This window comes from Pimephales promelas, chromosome 2, assembly GCF_988280905.1.
Source record: "Pimephales promelas chromosome 2, fPimPro1.hap1.1, whole genome shotgun sequence".
In the NCBI taxonomy this organism is placed as follows: domain Eukaryota; kingdom Metazoa; phylum Chordata; class Actinopteri; order Cypriniformes; family Leuciscidae; genus Pimephales; species Pimephales promelas.
The window spans coordinates 14,112,839-14,140,551 of record NC_142770.1 but is presented as its reverse complement, the minus strand read 5'-3'; the positions used below and the strand labels follow the sequence as shown (position 1 = coordinate 14,140,551).

General features: G+C 35.1%; 2 protein-coding genes across 2 annotated transcripts in view; both read right to left on the bottom strand.

Moving 5' to 3' along the window:
- The window catches only part of LOC120495393 (adhesion G protein-coupled receptor D2), a 69,851-nt gene extending 63,594 nt beyond the window's left edge, over positions 1-6,257 (bottom strand). Inside the window, exons 1-13 of the mRNA XM_039694947.2 lie at positions 6,222-6,257; positions 6,054-6,081; positions 5,576-5,794; positions 4,854-5,492; positions 4,302-4,463; positions 3,783-3,856; positions 2,718-2,990; positions 2,506-2,617; positions 2,139-2,276; positions 1,942-2,047; positions 899-1,010; positions 636-691; positions 413-539 (exon numbers count right to left, since the gene is read on the bottom strand). Of these exons, the coding sequence (XP_039550881.2) occupies positions 413-539; positions 636-691; positions 899-1,010; positions 1,942-2,047; positions 2,139-2,276; positions 2,506-2,617; positions 2,718-2,990; positions 3,783-3,856; positions 4,302-4,463; positions 4,854-5,492; positions 5,576-5,794; positions 6,054-6,081; positions 6,222-6,257 (2,082 nt within the window). The remainder of the gene's footprint in view (positions 1-412; positions 540-635; positions 692-898; positions 1,011-1,941; positions 2,048-2,138; positions 2,277-2,505; positions 2,618-2,717; positions 2,991-3,782; positions 3,857-4,301; positions 4,464-4,853; positions 5,493-5,575; positions 5,795-6,053; positions 6,082-6,221) is intronic.
- Positions 6,258-7,233: 976 nt separating this feature from the next.
- Positions 7,234-27,075, bottom strand: kif14 (kinesin family member 14). Its single transcript, XM_039695025.2, has 29 exons — positions 25,911-27,075; positions 24,526-24,780; positions 24,331-24,418; positions 24,129-24,227; positions 23,972-24,024; positions 22,831-22,861; positions 22,616-22,723; positions 22,395-22,511; positions 22,127-22,245; positions 21,276-21,448; positions 20,911-21,058; positions 19,350-19,413; positions 19,042-19,226; positions 17,441-17,543; positions 17,197-17,351; positions 16,975-17,122; positions 16,751-16,903; positions 15,469-15,601; positions 15,279-15,372; positions 14,952-15,090; positions 13,320-13,423; positions 12,794-12,894; positions 11,845-12,075; positions 11,508-11,695; positions 10,202-10,354; positions 9,995-10,117; positions 9,277-9,342; positions 8,061-8,202; positions 7,234-7,963 (listed from the first exon to the last, which is right to left on the bottom strand). The coding sequence occupies exons 1-29, from the start codon at positions 26,705-26,707 to the stop codon at positions 7,620-7,622; spliced, it is 4,614 nt and encodes a 1,537-aa protein (XP_039550959.2). The 5' UTR covers positions 26,708-27,075; the 3' UTR covers positions 7,234-7,619.
- Positions 27,076-27,713: the final 638 nt, after the last annotated feature.

The window sequence follows — 27,713 nt, the reverse complement described above, 5'->3', positions numbered from 1 at the left end:
GTTGGTGTTGTATAGTTTGTCCACCAGAAGGCACTCTACACCGTCCCTGTTGGGAACAGTCGTGTATAACGCTCCACACATCCTGCTGATCCAGGTTGCAGGTAGCTTATAAGGCAATTTAGGGACTAATTATTATAAGAACTTTAATATATTTTGATGTTCCTCTGTTCTGTTGTGACAATAAAAGAAACAAGTTCTAACAAAGGAAATCTGTTAATGTTTTGTTGCGGCCGATATATCGGAATATCGGATTTTAAAACCAACAAATATTTCTATCGGTATCGGCCTTCAAAATCGTTTATCGGTCGGGCACTAGTGTCAAGCAATAATAAAAACCTTACCAGAAATTGCACTAAACATTGTAACATGTTTATTGTGTGCTTGTGTGTCTGTGTGTGTACTCTAAACATACCCCTGGCTCCATATAATTCATAAGGACAGCAAAATTGGTGGTGTGGTTGCAAAAGCAGGATGTGACATCAGGAGGAGAAGGCAACACTCTGCACCCTTTATTGGACCAAGCACTTGTACGTCCCACCCTTAGGACATGAGACACTAAATCAGACCCAAACAAGAGACTGTAATATGACAAAACACCAGTTAAGTAGTTTTAAAACATGATTTCATTCACTTACATGAATTCGATATTCCAAAAAACACAGACGGGCGTCACTTGCTTGGGGTATTCTGCCTAAAGGAAAAATATAAAATTTAAATAAAGGGAAGAATGTCAGAGCATTATTATTATTTTAGTATCATTGATACGTTATTATAGTTTTATTTTAATATTTCCTGTTGTATTTTAGTAATTTTGTTGTGTTTTGTCTTTTATCTTAAGCCTAGGTTATTCGAAGATATTAACTTAACTAAAACAGCAAATAAGTGTTTTTTTTTTTACCGTAATTCCAGAAGATAGAGAGTATTGGACGGACACAGGAACATTTTCTGCCTTCTGCACATCTCGCACTGTCGCTGAGATTACTGCCGTGTCCAGCTGACCAGTGTGATCCCTTAAAAATACAGGAACAGAGTTACCAGGGTTTTTCTTGCATTGAAAATAGTATGTTGTCCCGCCAAAGATTTATTTGATCATTTAATTTGACGATACTTGCTTTTCTGCAATATTGTTACCCACTGAGAGCCGTTTTTCAGTATCTGCTTTAAAACACTCCAGTGGGTGTGTGTAAGCGCTCAACGAAGAGCATTAAAGGTTTCTATTTATGTGTTTTTGCAGCTTTGAGCAATATAGCCAATCACAGACATATCTGTTGAGCGTGTGAATGCAATAGCCAATCAGAGATGTTTAAATTTATCAGAATTGGCTCAAAACATCTAATCGACTTAATATAACATGTAAACGTTTCCCAGCTTAATAGGAATTTTCACAAGAGTGCAGCTTTACCTTGCGTTGTAATTGACAGCTTCAGTGATTATAATGGCGATCTTTGCTCAATTTCTGTATATAACATACATTTTCCATGCTGCTGATGACACATTGCAAAGTTTCTGGATTGAAAATCAAATTTAAATGTGTGATTAAAGACAACTGTAAAGACAGTGATAACCATAGCAATGGACAGAACAAAACAATCAGATACTGTATGTCAAATGATCTTTGCACTAATGCTAAATGCACTTCTATGTAATGTATTACATTGTTGTTCACTCAGTAGCCTGTTTTTACATTTAAATTTACTAATTTTTATATATGAAAAAGTTCTAAGAACATGATCTTTATGCTCTGACATGACAATGATTATTTTTTATTTAATGAATGATTAAGACAAGTTAATATTACAAACTGTAGGGTACTTTTTACTGTGTGCCGCCACCAAAAAAAAACATTTTTGACGCAGGGAAAACCCTGATTTATTAGCAATTTATATTTAAAAGATTTCAATTAAATTTGGTGTGGAGAGATTTCAGGAGGCTGTTGCTAACCTCTTGCCATTGGTCTGTTGGTCAGCGGGTGTTTTGACGTCCACTCTGAACGACTTCTCTACCAGGTTACTGTAGTAGGTATAAATAAGCATGACATCCTTGTGGCCTGTCAAATAATATTAGAAGATAAAGATCTTTAAAACTGGCTTGTATCACAACAGTTATCTTTATAAATAAGCAATTTACCCTATTCTCACCCAATGAGAAGACTCTCTGCATTTCTGACTCTGATATGAGGATCTCATCATGGCCGCTGAACTGACCGCCGTGAATCGAGGGCTTGAACACATGACCGCAGCTCATCTGCGCCAGCCCTCGCGGCTCCAGATGAATATCTAAGGAAGCAAAAGTCTCTTGACTCTAACAAACACTCATGCATTTTTTATGGAGGGACAACCAAAGTAGCCATGGCTAAATATTAATAACTGCATGAATACGATAACAGACAAGAGAGGGTTATCTTTATTACTCCACCTCTCAAGAAAACAAATATTGACTTCTATTTGTCAGAGGTCTAAGATTATGCTACCAAGTCTAAATGAGGCAAAAAAAAAAACACTTTACCCATGTTCTTTGTTGACACTGTGAAGCTTTTGCGCTCTGCCCAAAGCTCATCCGCCAATGTCCACAGCAGCTTGTCAATGTTCTCTACCATTGTCAATGGTCCGAGGTAATTCTGAGATAATAGAGGAAACATACTCATAAACCTGATATAAGAGTTACCATCCACTTTTTTTTTTTTGTTTTTTAGAGGATTTGGCTCCAGAAGAACCTACCTCGTGATCTCTCAAATTCTCCCATTGTTCAGCCATATCAGGGTCGATGAGTCTGCTAACTAGTTCCAAGCAATTGCGGACCATGAATATGAAGACTTCAGTGGGGACAGCTATTTTTTTGAGTTGAGCGGCCTTCTCGATGGTTTCGATGAGGTACAGGAGATCAGAACGTGTAATAATGTCTGCATTGCTGTCCATAATTCTCAATATGGCACTCAAGAGGGAAATATGACGGGTCAATTCGTTCGCAGAGAACAAGGTTACATTTGTATTCTGTGGAGAAAGGATAATGCACTATCAAGTATCAAGTTGCATTTTATATGTCTATTTGTCAATACTGACTTGAGGCAAATAAAAATTAAGGATAGGTTAATAGAGCCAGACCGATTTATCGGCAGGCCGATATTAGGTATTTTCCAAAACTATCGGTATCGGCAGTTATATTGGCCAATAAATGAATATTTCAAAAAAATGAATTGAAATCGTGAAATTTGTGTCAAGTACTTAAAAGTTATCCTTTTAACTTTTAACAATGTGACTGAAGTATTTCTTTAATAGTGCGTGACAGTTATAGCAACAAGACGTATCATCTCTCCTTGGCCTGTTATATTAAAAATGTACAGTATGTTTTACAATTTGCAATATGACGTTATCCATTGCTAAATTACGGCTCATAATAGACTAGCGAACCACAAAGCTAGCTAATGCCACTATCATCAGTCTGTTCTGTTGTGACAATAAAAGAAACAGGTTTTTTAAAATGCATTATCATATTATTTTAGTTAAAACTCATAAATAACTACAAATAATGAATGGGAAATCTGTTAATGTTTTGTTGCAGGTTTCTGAATAAATAAATAAAATATCGGCCGATATATCGGAATATCGGATTTTAAAACGAACAAATATTTGTATCGTATCGGCCTTCAAAATCCTTTATCGGCCGGGCTCTACGTAGTTAAAAATAAGGAGGAAATGGGTTTACAAAGCTAAGAAGCCATTTCTCCGTGAAATCTGGAGGTTTATAGTGAATCTAACAAAAATCAGCCTTGAGCTCTAACTCACAGATTTGGAATGAAACTCATTGCTGACTTGTGAGAAGAACGACGTCCCAGGAAAACCTAAGAAGTCCAGCTGCTCTGAAATAAAGAAGGGGAAAAAAATGGATTATTTTCACACATGCTGAAAACGCACAAGAAATTGCATTGCAAAAAAAACCTAGGAAATCACTGGCACTTAATACAACATATTGTTATAATGAATCTTAACTTACAAATGTTCTTATGAGCAACCAGTGAATGAACAAACAGATGTAAGCCTCACAACACTATGCATCACAATAATGGTTCATGGTTAGTGTTCAACAGGACAAAACAGAAAAATGATTTGCAGTTCAGTGAGCCATTTTTATGAACGATTCAGTCTGATTTTAACTGTAACTTAAGGTTCATAGGACTCATTCGTCCATGAATGGGATATGTTGTGCATGCACTCTAATGAAATGAATGAGATCTGATGAAATCACAAACTATTTTTCCAACTGTCTCTGATGGAGATGGAGATTACTTGAAAGCAGGTGATCACCTTTTGGGAACAGGCAAACACTTCCTCTGTGCGTCAAACATGAGTCATTAATCGGCATCCCACTTGCAGGGTCAAAGGTTACACAGGCCTTGTTAGACATGAGGATGGAAAAATTGTGAGGCAAGCCAGAGATAAGTTGGTCTGGTGGTTGGCTTGTGGAACCTAAAAGAAACAAGAACCAAATATAGTTTAGCAGAAAATTGATCAACTCTGAGGCTGCCGAACAGCCAGCAAGCTAAGTTTGCTTCTAGTCTGCCAATTTAAGAAGTCAGCATGAGTCATAGTTCTTGAGCTCTCCAAGTCTGAAAGGACCATATGTCCTCTCTTCAGAAAAGAATAGGGAACTCTGGGTCCATGGCTCATGTGATGGGAAGTGTAGCCTATGATCCGAAGGGTGGGTCTTAGCATTACCGCATGGATGAAATATTTACAACCATCTCAGCCTGAGGTTTCCAATCACAACTTGGCTGTATTCGCAATTTCGCATAGGTGGAAGAGTGGAAATTATAACTCAAAGATTTGAGGGCGCAATACCACCTCCACCATCTCTACCTTGACAAGGCGAGTTCCTTCTGCGTGTCTGTAGCGACGTCTCGATTTCCAATGCGGACTCATTCCATTTGAAGAACAAGCCAGAAGGGACGGGTGAACAAACTTTTTCCATGGTTTGGATTTCACTGTCGACCAACAAACGATCCCACATGTACAGCTGCGTAACGTTCCCACAAAGCGCCTTGCCACTGTTGTAGCCCCCATAGGTCTCCTGGTCTTGTCCAATCATAAAAAGGCCATCTCCTCCGACGAAATTCAATGAGTTGAGAAAATTCCCAGAACCCACCACCGTTCCATCCACCCAGATGCCCCACTTTCCACTATTCGCAACAAAGCTTGCACATACAAAGTGCCAGGAGGCATCATTGGGAAAGCCTGCTACGTAGGTGGTGTTTGAACCATGCACCAGCAATGCGAGCTGGACGGGTTCATTCCCTGAGATTCGTGCTTGGAGTTGGAATTCTTTAATGAATGACTTTATGGCGTATGAGAAGACTGTGGAAAGTCCGTGGCAAGTTGGATCAAGCTGGAGGTGAGCGCAAACCGTTAGCGCTTCCATGTTTGGGAACTTATGGCGGAGACGAGCCGATTTCCGGTGTGGCCGCACTGGAAATTCCAGCGTGTATATATCTGGAGGACCTAGAAATGTTTTAGAAAACAACATGCTATATTTATTGAAGAAAGATACATGCATTTGGGTAAACATAGGATATGGCACGCACCAGTTTTCTGGAACATGGCTGAACTTTCTATCCATACAGGTTGGGTGATATTCAGGGACCGTAGAAAAGTGTTCAGCTTTTTAATCGCTTTGGTACTGGACACCACCGCTAGGGTCCCTGAACGCTGGAGGCAGAGATTGCGGGCACTCAGCCATGGCTGGCGATCTGGCACGTACTCGGGGTAGAAGTCCTCATGTGTAAGCGGGGTTTTGCTCTCCACTGTAAACACAGGGATGTTTTGCTTAAAATCTTATGCATTTGACACTTTCTGTGTAACAAACTATGAACAGATTGTAATTATGTCCATGTGATCTTAAACTATCCTTTATACTCTGTTAGTAACAGATTGAAGCTTTCATTCTAACATCTTAGTAAGACGATTCTAACAGAAATCAGTCATCCGATGAGCCTATATCTAAATGTTAAGCATATTACATTTAACTTTAAACTTTGAGGACCATATGAATGCTGTGGTTACCTTTTTCCATGCAGTGCTGAATGAGTACCTTGAAAAAAGGTTTGTAATTATATATTAATTAAATTCAATAAGCATTATTTTTATATGAATTGTATAGTTATATAGTTTTCTTACTCATAACAGTATATTGTCAAACGTATATTGTATTAGGAAATATGGACTACTTACAATAATGTTGGAGCAAAGAATTTTTAAAAGATTCATCCTGCAAACAAAACACTCATTAACATTTTAACAGCTCAGAAACGTACTAATTAACAATAAAATGAAACACTTTTTTTTTTAATTTGACAGTTTTAAACATTTTAAACTAAAATGTTCTACAGGGAAAATTTAAGGTCAGCTCTAGCAGAAACGTAATGATATATGACATGTGACATTTAAAAGCCTCAAACAGAATAAAACTGTACATTACCTGATATGAGGTAAAGTTTTAGTCGTAAGTCATATTTACCTCGAAAAGTAAAGTTTAGCAAACAGTTCGCATGCGCTTTCCGTTGAATGTGCTGTGAGGAACTCCTGTGTGAGATCATGATGAGAAGCAGCGCGCGACTCCCGCTCGAAGAGGAGAGAGTAATTCACGTCACTCCCCTCACGATGGACATGTTTCGAGTTTGTGAGGTCTAAATAGAATTGTGTTTTACTATGCGAATGGAGCCATTTTGTCGTCTGTTATAAAGACATTTACGTTGTAAAGAACATTTTAAAAATCAATATTTGTCCACAACAGTGGGGACAAATTAAATTGAGGAAAATAACTTCATTTTACGCTTTTTACTAGCTTGATATTTAGCATTTTATTTAAGTTATAGCCTACTATTTTTATGTAACTTCTTTTAAATAAAAAATATTTTTTGGCCCCTTGAATGTAAACATACTTCAGATAAAAGATTAAGTAAAACATGTCATACCACGGAAAGTTTCACACAGGAATTCACACACATTCTTTCATATTTTATGGGAACTTTCCACAAACACATTTTTTTTTTTACTGTACAAACCGATATTCTATTCACTTACACTAACCTTACCCTTCATAGAAAACTCTCTGCATTTTAGGATTTTCAACAACAAAAACAAACTCCATCACCATTGTTTTCCTCATGGGGACCAAAACATTTCCCCACAAGGAAAAGGATTTCATATATTGCCATCTTTGTGGGGACATAATGTATGTTTAAATAGGACACCAGACTTCTTAGCCCAGTGAGTGTTTATTAATGAGAGTATAAATTAGTGTGAAACAATTACATGATCCAAAGTAAATGCTGCTACAAATGCTAAAAAAATACGGGAATGAAATTGTGAAAAATATAGTGCAAAAATATATCCAGAAGTGCACAATTTATAAAAGACTTATGTGCTTGATCACTTGCAAAATACACAGAAACCCATCTTTTTAAGTTATACTATTAAGCCCTTCATTAAAATCCTACAATTAAATACAATTTTGGTAGGCCTGAATGAGTGCATACAAATACATCAAAATGAAAAGTGAGCCAATTTTAGCAGTAACCATTATAGCCAATGTGGTTATATTCATGACTAGTACCCCTTAAATCCAAATCACACCCAGCGGGCATCTCTGGAACATGTGCTAATACCAGAGGAAAGAGAATACACAATTTTAGGCACGGTCCGACTTGAGTTGCCATTTAGATACCATTGAGTAACAAAGTTTCTATCTGTGTCCAGCCTCTGCGTTCCGTCTGTGCATTTATCAAACACCTCAGGCAAAGCCTGCAGCGCAGAGTGCACTTTATCACGGGCAACCATGACGTTCTTCACACACGGAAGCTGAAGACTGCCGGAACGTCTTCCGTCCATTTCGCACTGAAGGCCATTGATGACATCATCAATCGTCTTGGATGAAGACAGTATAGATTGACTAAGGCCAGCATCGCCACTCCCTGTATTACACATTAATAAAATTAAGTCATATCACATATTTGTCATAAGTTAACGTGTGCATTTAATATGCATGTTATTGTGGAAAGAATGCCTTACCTCTCAGATACCGCGACAGAGACGAGTGGAGGTCTTTGATCGCCTTGTTCAGCTTGAGGAGTTTAACGGTGGTGCTATGAACATCACACGAGTCTGATCCTTCATCTTCCTCTGAACGATTCTCAGTGGAACCTGACCTCTCCTGTGAAAAAGCAGATGTGAACAAACAGCTCTTAAACATGAAATCCAAAGCAAACAAAAATCCAAACAAAACTAAACCAAACCAAACAAACATCCCAAAAACAAAACTAAACAAAAAACTCAAACAACATCCAAGAAAGAAACATTACTACAACCAAACAAAAACCCCACCAAATAAAACCAAACAAACCTCCCAAAAAAACAAATTAAAAATTAAAACAAAAAATAAAGACCACACTAAAAACTCAACTAAACAAAAACCAAACCCAAAACAACCCCCCCACCATAAAAAACAATCATTAAAAACTGTAAACCAAAAACTAAATAAATGAAAACAGAAACCAAACAAACTTCAAAAAAATCAAGATAAAAACAAATAAAAACTAAAACTGAAAAATAATATAAAACCTAAATAAAAATAAATGATAATGATAAACAAATGATAAAACCTAATAACAAATAACCAAAGCAGGAACTCAAACAAATAAAATAAGGATTTGTTTTTTGTTTGATGTACAATATTTGTTTTTTGTACAAATAAGAGACTCCGTAATATATATAAAAACATATATATATATATAAATAAATGTTTTTTATGTATATATATTACTGACCCAGTTTAAAAAAAATAAAACATTTATTTTATATATATATATATATATATATATATATAATAAAACATTTATTTTTTTAATTAACGTTTTATTTTTTCAAATGAATATATTACTGGGTCTCTTATTGGTTTTAGCCCGCATGGTTTAGCAACGGTGGGCGGGTTTAAGGAAATGGGAGATGGATCCATTTTTCCTTATCCCAGCATCCCATTCTCTTGTTGAACAAAAACATCGAGCCTGTAGTTTGTGTATTGAAGATAACAGTTACAGCCTCATTAAGGTGACAGATGACGCTTTACTCAACCCATTTATTTTCTAAACAGCAAAACGACCCAAGACGTGTGATAAGACCGCTCAGGTTCGACGTTTTACAAGCACTGTCCCCCTCATTCATTGTTGGGGTAGTCATCAATCCAAAACATTTAACCTCAATGACAAAAACAGCTGTTTGTAAGGCGTACCGACAAACAGCAGTCGAAGTAGCTTTTCAGAGAGTGGGCGACATCATATATTGCAGACTGCTGAATCTGTAAAACATAAAAATCAACAAAGATTATAAAATGGTGCTAAAGCGTATATTTAAATCAGTTCATATAAAACATTTAAATGTATTTACACTATTATTTGGATCCATCAAGATTTCATTGTAAGGTTATTTCTTGAGTTATATAATAATATAATATTCCATGTTATTTGTTAAAGGTGCACCGTGTAATTTTTAACAGCATCTACTGGTGAGGTTGCGAATTGCAACCAACAGAAGCTATGGTGGAAAGGACGTCGTAGAGCAGAGAGTAGCCAGGTTTACTTGATTATTCAATACAACAATATGTTATTGCGAATATTATTGTTACTTGTTCATCATTGTGACAGTGTTTCATTCGCTGACTTTAGCTAGCTACTTTGCATGAAGAACAACATAGTAACATTTGTCCGTTTAGGGCTACTGTAGAAACACGTCGGCTCAAAATTCGGCTATTTCAATGTAAGGGGACAGTGTATTTAGATAGAAATGGCTCATTCTAAGGTACAAACATAACGGTTCATTATGTAAGGTCTTTATATACCACTAAAAACATAGTTATATATATATATATATTTATTGCATTTCTGTGCAACAAATTCTCCTAAATATTACCCAATTCACCTTTAAGTGAAATATTTATTAAGAGAACTTACCGGTGATCCAGCGCGACTCATCTGAGTGTCTTGAACCATCTCAGAAGAGATTTTCTGACCCATGAAGAGAAGATCTGTCACGCTTTGAAGCATCCCATCCTGCAACGAATCCACAACTGACCTCTAAAGAGAAAGAGCAATTAAAAACTGGTCAAACCCTTCCTAAGTAAACGTCAGCAAGTGCAAAATATGAGCGAATCTACCCACATTGTTTATGTCCTCCGAACCAAGTTCAGACAAATGAAGATCAGTCCCATTCATTGCCGCCAGCAAACCGATAGTTTTGAGAGCCACGTTCATACAATCAGCAACCTTCCTCTGGGCCTCTGTTACCATGGAGGAGATCTCAGAGTCACAACCCTAAAGGACGAAGACACAGAAAGACCAACACGGTCTTGTAAGGCCAAAATAATTACCCAAAATTCCAATGTTGAAACACAAATCCCATTAGTTAACTGCATTAGTACATGAACTAACAAATCAACAATACTTCCATGGTATTTAATAATCTGGTTTCTGCAGCTTTTATAAAGATACATTTTTAAAACCAAACAAGTAACATTTGATCTTGTTCTTGTTATAAACTCACTTAATTTTAATTAGTTTTCCAAGACTTAATTTTTATGTTTACACCTCAAGTAAATATATCTTGATTTATTGTTTAAATATTTGTATTGGATTTAAGACCTTTTTAAGACCCGCAGAAACACTGTTGCTTTTCCACATTTGCATTTTATAATACAATAATACACATTTAATATTACATATACACATTTTGTAATAATTGTAAGTCTGTATATCTTGTATCTGTCTATATATATATACACATATATATATATATATGTAGACATGCAAATTTAAACCACTCAATAATCAGTACAAATAATAAATAAATCAAAATAGATTATGAAAATGTCTCCTAACATTTATTTTACATATAATTCACATTTTGTAATAATTTTTTTAATTAAAAGTTGTATCTGTCTATATATATATATATATATATATATATATATATATATAATCAGTACAAATAATAAATAAATCAAAATAGATTATGAAAATGTCTCCTAACATTTATGTTAGCATATATATATTAAAATTAACATAAAATTATATTTAATTTAACTAAATTAAAGAAAATCACTAAATTAAAGAAATGATTTTAAAACATTTACATTTAATTGATAAATAAATAGACAAATAAAACAAATAAATAGATAATTATTGTTATTTTTATTATTACTGTTTTGTTTTTATATATATTTTTTGTGTGTTTTAATGTAGGAAAACAATACAAGAAACAAAGGTTCTTTTAAAGGGACACCAGGCAGGAATCCCGTTTTTGTCAAACGGCGACCCCTAGAGTCGCTGTGGAGTACTCTTATTTAACGTTACTGTCGTAAATGCCACTCGCGCAGATCGTGACATAGTATACAATAGTACATTGTGTTTCATTTATCGTTAAATGAGATCCAGTATATGTTGTTGGACAGAACACATAGATGAGCACCTGAATGAGTAATTGAAGGTAGCCTCCGATTTTCTTGACCTCCGTCTTGAGCTCCTCGGCTCTCTGAGACACTGTGTTAGAGCTGGGATTCATGTTGGAGACCCAGTGCATCGTAATGAACACGGCCCTTTCAACAGCGGAGGTGGCCTTCACCAGATGAGTCTGGGCTTCAGCACTGCAGGCAAACACTGTTCACATACACACAAACAGAACGAAATGAGGCTCTTTGTGTAGCGCTGTGATGACAGAGGTGTTGTGCATTCATACTGAGCTGAATATTGACACTGATGAATGGCTCTGTTGATTTAGGTCTGTTCAAAAAAGTTTGGTCGCTTACGGTTCTCCTGACTGTCGTCGTCAAGGTGCTCGTAAAGGTCCGCGATGGACCTCACGGCGCTGTGAACCGCCAGCAGGTCTAGGGTCAGTTTATCGGCCAAGCTTTCGTGCTCTTCGGCAGACTGACAGGAGCGCAGGCGTGAGACGGCAGAGCCAATCAGATCTTTGCAGATGCCCGGGAGGGCGGAGTCAGACGTGGTAGAGTGCAGGGAGGGCGGCTTGTTCATCAGCCCTGATAAAAAGACACGGTATATTAAAAGCCACTCATTTCCCAGAGAGATAGGGTCCTATATTTATTTAAATACTATTTTAGGGTTTAATTGCTTAGCATTCATTTTTATTATTTATTCGTTTATTATTATTATGTTTAGTTTTCATTTTAAGTTTTACTGATTGTATGCATTTGTTTAGTTTTCATTTTTAAATCATTTGAATTCAGCCTAATAGTTTGTTACAATAATTTAGGGTTTAGCCTAACCCTAATAATAATAATAAAATAACAACAATAATAAAATATGTTCAACAAACCTAAAAAGCTTTGCTTATCTAAACTGAATTTTAAGGCACTTTGAAGAAGGTTCCCATACAATGAAAGTCAATGGGGACCAAAACAGCACTGTTTGGACCCCATTGACATTAAATGTGTGTGGTGGGGTCGATCGCCATAAAATCAAAATTGACAATTCTTATATTTTACAGAATGTTGTGGTGTTGATAATATTTTATAATAAATGTTAAATTTTATAACAAGTAAATGATTCATGACCTTAAGTAGGGTTAGGATCCGGATCCTAACCCTGACCCAGAATTGGAATCGATTTTCGATTCCCAACCCTAAATTTAAATGATGTTAAATCTGTGCTAGGCTAATAAAATCATTTAAACAATTAAACTTTACATAATAAAGCCACTTCATTACACACATATAGATGACATAAAAGGTACTTTACCAGAGGACTGTGACGGACCACAATGTAGGCTTTGAATAGGGTGCACTCGGATCTCATAGAGACGCCCAGATATCCTCCTCCCCTTTAGCAAACTTCTACTCCTGGGAAACAAAATCAAAAGAGATACAGATACATTTAAAATTGAACCATTATTATCAGTCATATAATTCGTCGTCAACACATGATGTACACTTTGAGTTGAACATAATTTACTGTTCATTTCAGGGAGTGAAAGACAAGGAAATCACATCCAGAAAAGCAAAGGAACATCTACAGTTAAGCTTTGAGAAGAAGGGCTTCAGAGGTGTAGAAGGGGTTTTGATTAAAATACAGACTTGAAAAGGCAATGAAAATAGGTCAAACAAAAATGCTGCAGGAATGTGCTTTTCCTGAAGGCTTGGTTAATAACATCATGGTGGAAGACAAGAACCAGTTTTGGGCACAAAGTATACTTCTGTTCTTTTGTTCCTCAAGTACAGAGAGCAGAACCGCACCATTGAGGAGTCGGACTAATAAATTCAAATACCTTCTGCGAGAGAAAGATGAAGTTGAAGAAGAGGCAGATAGGTCCTGTTCCCACTCATCATTAGGGTCGTAAAACACATCGTCATCTTTAGAGGCGCTCTCCCCCTACAGCCAATAAACATCAGACTTGATTTAGCCTCCGATTCTTTTATGATAATAAGAACAAATGCCAATACTACATGCTTCCTGCTTTTACTGGGTCATTACAAGGAAATAAACAGGCTTCAAATGGCCTCATGTATTATTGTAAGTTCTAGGTTAAATATGCAACACTGTTTCCAAGTCAAGTGTAGCGCTAAGTTTCCAATGTCAGGTAAAATGATGCACAAAACAAACAAAAAAACCTAAATAAAATAAAACTGTACTAAACACCAAATAAATAAAAAATTAACTAAATAAAATACATTAAAACAACTTCCCAATGTCAAATAAAATGCTACACAAGACAAAAATAATAATAAATAAATAAAACAAAACGGAACTAAACACAGAATAAAAATATTTTAAATAACACAAAACTAAACTAAATAAAATTATAACAATTATTAATAAGAATAAATAATTAATATAACTTTCGATATCAACAAGTGAAATGCTACACAAGACAAAATACAAAAAAAAAAAAAACAAGATAAGACAGAAACACTAAATAAATATAAATTACAAGACAAAAAATAAATAAAAAAACAATAAAACGAAACACCGATTCTTTGAGTGAAATAACACAAAACTAAACTAAATAAAATAATAATACTTAATAATAAATTAAAATAACTTCCTAATGTCAAGTGAAATGCTACACAAGACAAACAAAAAAATAAATAAAGCAATAAATAAATAAATAAATAAAGCAAAATGTGAAGTGAGAATCTACACAAAATGTTAAACAAAACAAAAACAAGTCAAGAAAACAACGCGCACACAAAATGCTGGGTGTGCTCTTTGGTAGCAATCTTTCATTTGAAAGACATGTGTCTGGTATCTGCAAAACCACATTTTTCCATCTTAAAAATATATGTAAATTACATCATATGCTCTCACTGACCAATGCGGAACAATTAGTTCATGCGTTCATGACATCAAGCCCCTGCATGGTTAATAAACAAACTACAGCTGGTCCAAAACACAGCAGCAGCCAGGAAGTATGACCATATTTGCCCAGGTCTGTAAACCCTGCATTGGCTCTGCATTAAACATATTATACATTTAAAAATATTGCTCATTACTTACAAAGCACTAAATGGTTTAGCTCCCCAGAATTTAAGCAAGCTCTTAAAACGGTATCGTATAAGCAGCCCCTAAGTTAATAACTAATGATCGTTGCGACGGAAGTGAATCAATTAAAACTAACTTTAGCTGGAAAGTAACTTCTGTCATAAAGCCAAAACAATCTGTTATTTTAATTCCCTATTATCACTGTAAAGCTGCTTTGGAACAATCTACATTGTTAAAAGCGCTATATAAATGAAGATGACTTGACTTGACAAAAAGCCAACACATTTACTATGTACGTATATTGTGGTTTTGAACCATGTGTCGTGGCATTTCCTTCGCTACAGAAACGTCACCATGCACACTAGCACAAGCAGCACGTTTACGCCTATAACTGTGTGAACATCTTTTATTACGCCACCTGCTCCAGCTCCCTCATGGCAGCCAAGTTGCTATGGAACTTCTCCAGACTCCAGAAGGTGGAAATTCCCAGTTTGGTGTTCTGAACTTGGACCTGCAGTTGGGCGTCTCCACTCTCGCTCTCTTTATCGGTCTCATGTCTGTTGTGAAAACACAAACCCACATCTTTTTCCATTCAAACACTTTTATGTCCAAAATGAACGAGGGAGAATTAAAAATAACAGCCTGCTTATTGATAAAAAGACTAACTAGCTATTACTGAATAGCTATGTTTTATAAATGTTGTCCTCACAAACTACTCGGACTAACTTTTCTAGAATAACTGTACCTGCTGAAAACTGTGTGTTTCCGGAGTTTGGCACTGATTTTGTTTGCTTCTTCGATCATCAAAGACAGCTTCATTGAGTCCCACTGTGGGCAGGCTGCAAACATTGAAGACAAATATGGTAAATACCATGCTGTTAAGAACGTTGTTAATGGAAAACTTCATGTCTTTCAAACGAAAAGTGTCCATGTACCTGTTTTATGGGTCTGGGTCATTTTAAGAGCACGTTTCCTCTCAATCTGAGCAAAATCTTCTGCAAGCTTCTTTTTCTCTGCCTCGAGGGCCTCCACAATTTTAGTTTGCCGGATATCATGATCAGCCATCGCCTATGAAATGTTTTTTAAAAATCTGAATAAGTCAAAAATGTTCAAACATAGACAAAATAAATGTTTAAACATAGAAAAAATGTTTAAACAATAGTTAAATATAACTATATAAATGACATAACTAAGAACTAACTGAATAAATTACTTAAATCTAACTAACTGAATTATTATTATTGTTGTTAAACTAAATGATTAAACTAAACAAAAAAAAACTTAGGCTAACTAAATTCACTAAATAAAAAGTACTAATTGAATAAACTAAATACAAACAAAACAAAATAAATAATATAAGTAAAATTAAGTAAATAATACAATTAAAACTAACTAAACCAAATAACAAAAGGTAAAAATTCACAAAAATAAATAAATAAAAAGTAAATAAAAAAACAACCAAATAAATAATATAACAAAATAAAAATAAAATGACTAAACTAAATAAATTAACCATAACTAAAGAAATAGCATAACTAAATTCATTAAATAAATAAATAATATAATTAAGACTTAATTGAACAAATAACTATAACTAAATAAATAATATAAAACTGAGAAACAATATAACTAAATAACTACATCTAACTAAATTCACTAAATAAATAATAACTAAAAAAGAACTAAATAAATATTATAACAACCTAAATATATGTACGGTAGACCAATCACTAATCACAGCAGATTGAGCTGTCTGGCCAATCAGAGCAGAGTAGCTCGCGGAAAGGAGGAATTTTGAGAGATTCATTCATCTGACGAGTCACGAGTCATTTGAGAATCATTGAAAATGTATATTATGAGAAAATTAAACAGTTGTTTGATCTTTAATGTATGTAAAATTGTTGTAGGAGACTCCAAAACATCATTACGAAACTTTAAAACTGCAGTGTAACAAAGACCAATTCCAACTGAAATAAACACGTAACCAATCCAATCAATGAGTGAGCCGGGGCTTTTCCTATCATTATTTCTAATGATACTGATTGTCAGAAGGCAGCTGGTAGGTGAGATGGCAAATGAGAACATAGTTTATGTAACATTAGCGGTTTGATAACATAGTCAAGCCAAAGGCTAATCATATTAATTCCCGTTATGTGTTGACTTTTACTCAAATTCACAAATGGGCATCAATTTTGATTTAATCTGGTCTTTCTGTACCTGTCTAGTAGCCTGGGCCTCCATCTGCAGACGTCTTTTATGGCTGTTGACTTCTTGCTCTAATAGAGTCTTTGCTGTATTCAGTTGCTCAATCTGGCTGACGACCCTCTTTTTATCCAGCTCCTGTTCTCTTTTCCTTTTGCTCTCCTCCTCCTAAGGATGCATTAGATTAACTGGAGAACACTGGAGTCACACGTGCTATCCATTGACATGCATCTGCTTACCAGCTCTCTCTCCAGAGCTCTGATCCTGCTCTCGTACAGACCCTTCTGTTCGCTCAGCTCTTTCTGAGCCATCTCTTTGGCCACCTGAATGCCCTGCATCATCTCCTCTTTGGCCTTCAACCGAGCCTCCTCAATCTCCGCCTCAAGTCTATGAGGAAAAGTGACGATAAAAATCAAGAAAGTCAAATATGAGGTAGTGGACAATCTTGGGCTTATACTCACTGAGCTCTCTGGGCCGATAGCAGTTCGTTTTTGGCAAACTCAAAGTCTTTTTGACCATCTCCACTGCTCCAACAGGACGCGCGCTTCCCGCTCTGAACCTCAGCGGGGTGGTTGAACCGAAAGTAGTGATCTCCTCCGAGAATCACACGGTCTCCCTAAAATAGAATTAACAATTTTTTGATTTATATTCTTAGAATGGACATCATTTCAGAGATTTCGCTAGAGAACAGGAACAAAAACGTACGTGGTGGAGAACCGTGACCTCAGACACAAGATTTCCATTCAAAAAGGTCTTGGCGTTCGGCATTGGTTTAATGCTTACGGAACCTTTCACACTGGAGATGACACTGAAAACAAGATGGAATATTGGAAACATATCATTTGATATTAGATATTTATTTGCTCATGTTCATTTCCTCTATTTTTAAAATTTGATTACCTTATTATCTAATGCTCAAAGTTCATAGATAGATAGATAGATAGATAGATAGATAGATAGATAGATAGATAGATAGATAGATAGATAGATAGATAGATAGATAGATAGATAGATAGATAGATAGATAGATAGATAGATAGACAGACAGACAGACAGACAGACAGACAGACAGACAGACAGATAGACAGTTGGACAGACAGATAGACGGATAGATAGACAGATAGATAGATAGACATATAGACAGGCAGACAGACAGACGGATAGATAGACGACAGACAGACAGACAGACAGATAGATAGATAGATAGATAGACATATAGACAGGCAGACAAACAGACAGATAGACATATAGACAGGCAGACAGACAGACAAATAGATAGACATATAGACAGGCAGACAGTCACACAGATAGATAGACGACAGACAGACAGATAGATAGACATATAGACAGGCAGACAGACAAACAGATAGATAGACATATAGACAGGCAGACAGACAGACAGATAGATAGACATATAGACAGGCAGACAGTCACACAGATAGATAGACGACAGACAGACAGATAGATAGACATATAGACAGGCAGACAGACAGACAGATAGACATACAGACAGACAGACAGATAGACGACAGACAGACAGACAGATAGATAGACGACAGACAGACAGACAGATAGATAGATAGATAGACATATAGACAGGCAGACAGACAGACAGATAGACAGACAGATGGATAGATAGACATATAGACAGGCAGACAGACAGACAGACAGATAGACGACAGAGAGACAGATAGATAGATAGACATATAGACAGGCAGACAGACAGACAGACAGATAGATAGATGACAGACAGACAGATAGATGACAGACAGACAGACAGATAGATAGATAGACATACAGACAGATAGATAGATGACAGACAGACAGATAGATAGACATACAGACAGGCAGGCAGACAGACAGACAGACAGACAGATAGATAGATAGACAGATAGACAGACAGATAGATAGATATATAGACAGGCAGACAGACAGATAGACATAGACAGACAGACAGACAGATCGATCTTTCACTTGATAAGACCCTTATTCATCGTCTGGAATTGTTTAAATCCCTTTGAACAGTTTGCACTGAAACTGTCTTTTGGACCTTGAACCGTTTGGTTCCCAATGAAGTCCATTATATGGAGAAAAATGCTGGAATGTTTTCATCAAAAACCTTAATTTCTTTTCGACTGAAGAAAGAAAGACATGGACATCTCGGATGACATGGGGGTGAGTAAATTATCAGCAAAAGTTTTTTGAAAAGTGAACTACTCCTTTAACCTGATTTGTTCCTTTTAAACAAATCAAAAACAAAGTAAATGAAGTGGCTGCACCTAGCCTGTGGATGTGATCTGTCTCACCAGTGTTCATCAGCGATGAGAGCTCCGGACAGCTGGATGTCGTGGGCCGACTCAGACTTGAGCTTGCCGACCTTGGTCTCGCCCTCTTTAATCATGTACAGCAGCATCTCCGACAGCTGCGGATCCTCATTCAGGTTCACAAGGTTAGGCAGCCGATTATCCACTTTAAAGGTGACGCCAGAACGCTGAACGAGGATAAACCGACAAAGAAAGTGAAGAAAGAAAGAAAATGGCCATGAAACATTTGAAAAAGCTCATCGATCCATCAGACATTGAAGTCTGACTGTTATTAGCAAGAGTTTGATTACCTGCAGCTCTTTGGTTTCCTCACGCTTTCTCCTCTCTGCCTCTTCCAGCTTTTCCTTCCATGTTCTGCACATATTAATAAATAAATCAATAAAAACCCTGATGTAATTCAACTGTACTTTTAAAAACCAACATTTTAGTCCAAGTTTGTGAGAAAATCTTATAAAATAAAAAAAGTTTATAATTAGTATGTGTAATTTTTCTATATTTATATTGTAGAATTCTATTTCATTTAATATAATTTTAATTAAAAAAAAAACAAACAGAAATTCATATAAACATTATAAACAAAATATTCCATGGCATGCATTCTTCTATGCATGCTATTCCAATGGAAAAACTGTCTTCGCATTCTTTTATTCAAATATAATTATATTCATCATAACATGACTACTCCGTCTGAACGGCTTTACTTTTCCACTGATGTCAACATGATGTCATGGGTTGGGAAAACAGCCAAATATGTTTCAACCCTCTAACATACCGCCAGCAGAGATGGCGAGGAAATGTGCTTTCGGCTTTGTAAATTCTGTACCCTCAAACTAACCCGGCTACGGGCTTGAATTTCTGCAGTAACATCAGAGAGCTTACAGTTGTCTCCACTACCAAGATTTTAGTAAACATGTTTATTCACATGCATTCTTATTTTTGGTTCATATAAAGGTAAAATATTAAAATGTATAATTTCACTTACTGAGCATAAAACATAATTTGATTATTTTTAACTACATTACTTGTTCAAAAGCTTGGGTCAGTAAGATTATTTCAACATGAAAAGTCTATCATGCTCATCAAGGTTGTATAATTTATTTGATAAAAAAAATAATTATATATATATATATATATATATATATATATATATATTACATATATGTATTGTGAAATATTATTACAATTTCTATTGTAGTGTTCAACTTTTCTATATATTATAACATGTAATTTATATCTGTGATCAAAGCTCAATTTTCAGCATCATTACTCTAGTTTTCAATGTCACATGATTCTCTTATGCCGATTTACTGCTAAAGAAACATTTCTTATTCTTATTATCAATGTTGAAAACAGTTATTTATATACAGTAATATTTTTTCAATTCAGGATTTTTTAATTAATATAAAGTCCACAGCATTTATCTGAAATAAATATAATCTTTTGTAACATTATAAATGTATTTACTGTCACTTTTGATCAGTATAATACATGCTTGCTGAATAAACACACACACATACATATATATATATATATATATATATATATATATATCAAACTATTAATTTAATTTATTTATAATATTATGTATTTTTACTATTATTGTTATATTTAAATTATTAATAATAATAACAGTAGTAATACGCCATTTAAAATCAGGTCGTCAATAAGCTGAACACAAAAATAAAAAGGGACAAAAAAAAAAAAAGGAATTTATTCTTAAAGTAGTTCTGCTACATTCTGGTAACGCGCCCGCTTTCATCATTACAATCAGTTCATGTCTCTCAAAAAACGGTTAAATTCAGAAATTAGTGAGCCTTTAGTCATAACACTGAGTTTTGTATATGCACGCACCTGTGAGCCTCAGCCATTTCGTGCTCCTGTTGACAGAGTTTAGTCTTAAGAGTGGCAATCTCCTGCTGAAACAGTCTCATTTTTTCTGGCTGGATGCCCTGAGCGCTCATCTGAGCCGCACGGAGCTTCTCCACCTCTGCTTTCAGCTCTGGACACACAGGTTATGTCATGCACATTCAAATTATCCATGCAAAGACATAAAAAAAAATACATTTTAATTCCTGTGGCTGTACACAACACAATTCATTAGTGAATGTGCTGCCCTCTAGAGGCGAGCTGTGCTGGTGCGTTTCTCACAACACACCCTTCTTGATGGTTATGACAGCTGATGGAGCAGCATAAACACAAACAGACAGGTGACTGACCTCGGATCAGTTTGGCGTTGGTGTCCTCGTTGACTTTGGCTATGTTAATGATCATGCGGGCCTGCTGGGCGTAACGCAGCGTGCTAAGGCTCTCCTCCATGTTACTGGCCGCAGGGCTCAGGGTGGCGATCATGGCCGTCTTGGAGTTCCCACCGAGGCTTTCCTTGAGTAACCTGAACACAAGAGGAAGCTGAAGCACGTCTGCTGCTATTGACAGCAATACATCTCGCATGTTATGCCACGTTTAAATTCTTATTGCACAGTTGCACACAGTTCATCAGCGCCCATTTGTTTTGATAATCTTCCATTAAAAAATGTAGAATTTATTTTCCAATTTATAAATTATAATTTTTTTTTTTTTTTTTAAATGTATGTCATTTTCTGCGCTTTTGAAATTATTTTCCACTTTTGCTGAGTAAACAGAAACAAGACTGGTCTGGTATGATAAAATAAATATCTAAAATGTAAAGAAGATATATATAATAAGAAATTGTATTATTACATTTATGAAATTATAACATATATTTATAATTTATTCATTATTATTATTGTATAAATCATATTGTAATAAAATAATATAAACAGAATTATATTTTATTCCTGTATTATATATATATATATATATATATATATATATATATATATATATATATATATATATATAATTTAAGACTGATAAAAAGAGGAAAATATAATAATAAAAAGACAGTGAAATACCCTGACACCATGGCAGATAAAAAATAAAATGCATTATAAAGGCTGCGAATGCTGTTTTGTGTTGTTGTTGTTGAACAAAACTGCAGCAAAATATTATATAATTCAAAACTAAGTGGAAAGCAAAAGCTTCTCACCATGTGAGCACTGACTCTCTGTATGGGGTGAAGACTTTCTTTCTGCTCTGAGCCTGTTCTGAGAGCGATGAGATCACCTTTCCCAGCGTGAGCAGAGACTTGTTGATACTTGCTCCCTCCTGGGAAAAATAAATAAATCCACATCACAAACATGTCAGAAAATGTCGTAATGCAATCATTGTCAGAACATGTAGAGAACAATCAGCAGCAGAATGCATTCTGGGTAATCATGACACAGAATAAACAGAGCTATTGGATGCTGGATTACCCTGAGCCGGTCTCCACTGGTCTGGGCTGAATTACACCGCTCACTTCCTGCCAAATCCACCAGGTTTATCCGGCTGGTGATGTAGTGATCGTGCTCCTCTTCCTCCACAAACTCAGTCTGTGCATTACAAATGCAATCTATTAATTTGTTGGTTGGTTGAAGTAAAAGTAGCATCTCAGTTCAAAAAGGGAAATGTAACCAAATAAATCTAAAGGTCCTACTTTAGTTTGCGTCATGACCAGAGTGAAAACAGAGTGCGATCTGGAGCTTTTATCGTTCATGCCGGTGGCGGCCGTGGCTCTCTGTTTGTTACCGAGTTCAAGCCAAGTCTGTGAAGATGATGGAGGGAAAAATTAAGTTCCATTTAGAGTTAAACGCATACAAAATGTGTTTTTGAATATCATAAAGTTAACAGACGTGCAAATTCCAAAATTACCTGAATATCAGCATAGGACGTGACAACATTCCTGAAAGAGAGCAGAGAGATTAGTGACAGTGGCAGAAAACAACCGAATCCCAAACAAAAATAAATCTAAACCAAACCACAACACAAGAAAAGAACAGAACAAAACAAACCAAAACAATAGCTCAACAAAACTACAATACAAGAGAAAAACAACCAAAACTACAACACAACAAAATAAACCAGAACCAAAAGAATAAATAAAATAAAACCAAATAAAATAACAAACACCAAATCCAAACAATTAACACAACAAAATAACAAAACAAAAATAATAAAACAAAAAACTACAACACAACAAAATTACGAAAAAGAACTAAATCCAAACCAATACACACCAATCAAAAACGTGTAAACTGAACAAAACCAAAAAACAACAAAATAAAACAAAAACCAAGCAAAACTACAACACAACAACATAAAACAAAATCAAACAAAACCAAATAAAATAAAAAACGACCAAATCCTAACAATTAACACAACAAAATAACCAAACACAACAAATCAACAAAACAAAAATAATAAAACAAAAAAACAGCCAAAACCAAGAAAAACTACAACACAACAACATAAAACAAAATCAAACAAAACCAAATAAAAAAATGACCAAATCCAAACAATTAACACAACAAAATAACAAAACACAACAAAAATAATACAACAAAAAACAGCCAAAACTACAACAACATAAAACAAAATCAAACAAAACCAAATTAAAAAAACAACCAAATCCAAACAATTAACACAAAATAAAAAAAACACTACAAAATATCAAAACAAAAATAATAAAACAAAAAAACTACAACACAACAACATAAAACAAAATCAAACAAAACCAAATAAAAAAACGACCAAATCCAAACAATTAACACAACAAAATAAAAATAAAAACACAACAAAATAATAAAACAAAAAACAGCCAAAACCAAGCAAAACTACAACACAACAAAATGACAAAAACAAGTGAATCCAAACCAATACGCACTAAATCAAAACCAAAGAAAAACAATAAAATAACTAAACAAAACTAAGATGCAAAGTAAAAACAATAAAACAATTCTGAGGTTCCCCATGAGCAAAGTAACCGTGGCGTTTGGATTAAATGTTTGCTTACGTGGATAGGTCTGCAACATAAGGCCCGTAAACAGGATGTTCTCTGACACGCAACTGGAAAAGACATGAAATGAACGGAATTGCTGATCAATCGGGTAACCAAAAAAAAAACACATTTATATTGCATTTAATGTGTTTTATTGAGTGGCTGTACTTACAGGCATTTTCTTCTGGTTCTGTCCATCCTTTGCCACCAGCAAATCATGGATTTTCTCATTGTACACCTCAAAATAGCTCATCTCCAGATGGCAGGAGATCTTTAATAGAAGTAAACTTGCATTTAGAAAGTTCAACACACTATTTTTAATTTATAATTCAGCAGTACATTCTAAATAAATAATCCTTCTATGGGACAGTAACCTCTTTGGTTTCAGTTGTGGACAATCTTGAGAAAAGTTCCTCGCAGAATCTGGGAATAACTCCAACCTCTTCACCAAAACCCATCATACTGTAAAACATCCAAAATCACACTTCTATATTATTGACATAAATAGTAAGCTGTTTTACCTATATGTAGTTTTAAATATTTATTTAAAAAGCAGACACATCACTTACGTGTAGGACTTTCCAGAGCCTGTTTGGCCATAGGCAAAAAGACACGTGTTAAATCCCTCAAATGCTCTTTCAAGCAAGGGCCGAGCCAGAGTTTCATAAACCATCTGCTGACTTGCAAAACTCGCATCCGATTCATCGATAGAGCAAAAAGAGAAGTCAAAGCTAAATGTGTAGTTTTGTTTAGTATCTGGATGTTGCACTAAAGTTTCTTGGCTGTCCATGAAGATCACCTGACGGGCCTTCTCATTCTTCTCCCTGCGGACACAAAGTGGCATTGTCCACTAAAATAATATATAATAATATTAAATATATAATAAAATCTTAAATCTTAAAGACTACAAATTTCTTGAAAAATTCTTGATATATATATATATATATATTAGGGGTGTAACGATTCCCTCATGTCACGATTCGATACATATCATGATACCGAACTCATGATACGATATTATTGCGATACTCCAAAACATATGATAAAAGGTTAACAAAAATGTGCAGTTGATTAAAATTACAATTACATTGTGGGTGTAAATGAATAGGGTTGGACTTCTGGAAACCCAATACAGGACAAAAGAAAGACAAAATTAACAATATTTACGATTCTATATTCTTATTTTAGACAAATATTGCTGCACTCTTTCACTGACTAGATATATTTAAAATAATTTATTTAAAATAAATTTTTTTTAAATGATAACATAAGACATTTGGCATTATCAGGACCCGCACAAATATTCCCCCCATTGCATTATTATACATTATATTCAACATTATATATAGTGGTTTAATGTAGTACTCTAAAAATGGAATTTGAAAGCTTAATTTGATTTTGGGTGAAATTATACACAATACATATTGTCACTATCCATGATGCATATTGGTGCATTTTTGTTTGCAATATATTGTGACACGATATATTGTAACACCCCTAATATATATATATATATATATATATAATTATTGATAATTATTTATCATTGATAATTATTTAGTTTCCCAAGTATTATTTCCCCCGAAAAAAAGGTTTGCTTGATTTTTTTTTTTTATAATAAATTGAATAATATTGAATGGTTGAGGTTGACGAATCCTATCCTATCAAAATGTAAAAATGACAAATGTGTAAAAATCATTAAGGAAAAATGTGATCACATATGCTTGTCTTTCCAATTTGTTTTAGGATGGGTTAAAATAAATACCACGTTGCCACAGTATTATAAAATGTCACATATTTTTAAAAGGGTCAACAGGGTAGAGTCGATAACTTTATTCAGTCAGATAGACATGCCAAAATCACCTTTTTATGTTAAAAAAAAAAATTGCATACCAAAAATTGTCTCAAAACAACATGCCGCCAATTACAATTTTAAAAACACACCAATTCTTACCTTGAACTGAAAGGTCTTACTCGAACTGCCACAGTGACTGTACTGTTCTCCATCTTCAGTTCTTGAGGTTGTCGAGTTCTGCTCACAGCTTCAAGAGGAACATGTCCTTCAGCCGCAGTGGCTCTGGAAACTTTTGTTCCTCCATGAGTTGTGGAGCTCATTAGTGTTGTGGGTCTCCTCACCTGTGCTGAATGTGATGCTGGAGTCATGTGCCTATTTAAAGCACCAATCTGAACCTTCTCATTGGTTGCTCCACCGGTTTCAGTGCTCATCTGTGGTGGCTTCTGTCTTCCAGTAGTTGTGGGTCTAGATGCATCTTTAACAGCTAACCTCTCAAAGACGTCTCTCTTGACACTTAATTTCTCAAACTGGGTTCTTCTTGTAGGCGTGGAAACGGTGCTACCCTCATCATGGGTGGCACTGACCTTCTCAGAACTTGTTTTCTGAGCACGCCATGAGGTTGTCCCAGGTGTTTTAATGGTTTCATGGGACTTTTTTGCTGGTGATGGTGCTGGATTGGGTTCGGTCAGCACTTTGGTTCTGTTCATGGACCCTGTTCTAGTCCTGCGCTGAAGGGTCAGGCGTTTCTCTTTTCCTTGGTTCTCTTGTTTGGTTTCTTCATGGTGGTTTACATGGGGTTTGCTGGGTTTTCTCTGAAGAGTGAGCCTGGCACTAGAAGATGGTGTTTTAAATGTGTTTTCTCCACATTTTGTGAGTGCTGAGATGACATAAGTCCTGTTCACTTCTTTTGTTTTATTAAAAGATGATGTGTTTTCTCCTTCTTTTGATCCATCCATAATTTTACGGAACCAAACGCAACACTTTTGACTAAAATTGTTTTAAGAATGTCCGACATTTACTTCAGTCTCCATTGATTTATAATAATGAGTGCACGGAGGTAAGCAACATGTCATTAGACTAAAAATATATATTTACGTAAACAAATGAACTAAAACTGACCTGCAAGTGTTATCCTGTAATTAAACAGTCGTATTGTAAATTAAAAGTTATTTTGTTCAAGAATTAAAACTCGCAGTCTTTTCTTCCTCCCGTTTACTTCCGTTTTGATGTTGAGAATGTAACAAACTGTACTCCGCCTCGAAACGTCAATAATAACAACAGTTCACTGTTTCCAAGCTCCGCCATACTGCCGCTATAATTCAAAAACAGTAGGCATGCTGTGATTGGTCAGCTCAGACTGACGCACCGATATACAGTAACACGCACCCACCAACAGATGGCAGTGTCTCTCCAAGCCTGAGCAGTCGTAGTGGGTCATAGACATATATGGTAGTGGGTGAACGGGTGTTTTTTACACGAAAATAAGGATTTGTATTAATAAAAATAACGAAAATAACGTTTGTATTAATATTAATACATTTCTCATAGTGATATTTTAGTCACAATAAAGCACATTTTCCCACAATGTAATGTGAAAAATATACAATTTATTTCGACATTTCGGTAATCTTTATTTTACTTTCTATAGTTTCTGCTGATTTAAATAACAACAAAACCATATTGCTTAATTACCTATAAGCAGCTTATTTTTATTTATATCATATTACTTATATGTATATATATATATATATATATATATATATATATATATATATATATATACTTTAGTCAGTTAGACACCATTTTAAAATTAGTGCAGATTACGAAAATTAACCATAGTTTGACCATGGTATTTGTAGTAAACAAATGCTAATCAAGTGCTAATCGCCCAATAAAACATGTTTACTGCACTAAATATCATAAAACCATGGTTATGCAATGTTGCAGTCAACGGTTACAGAT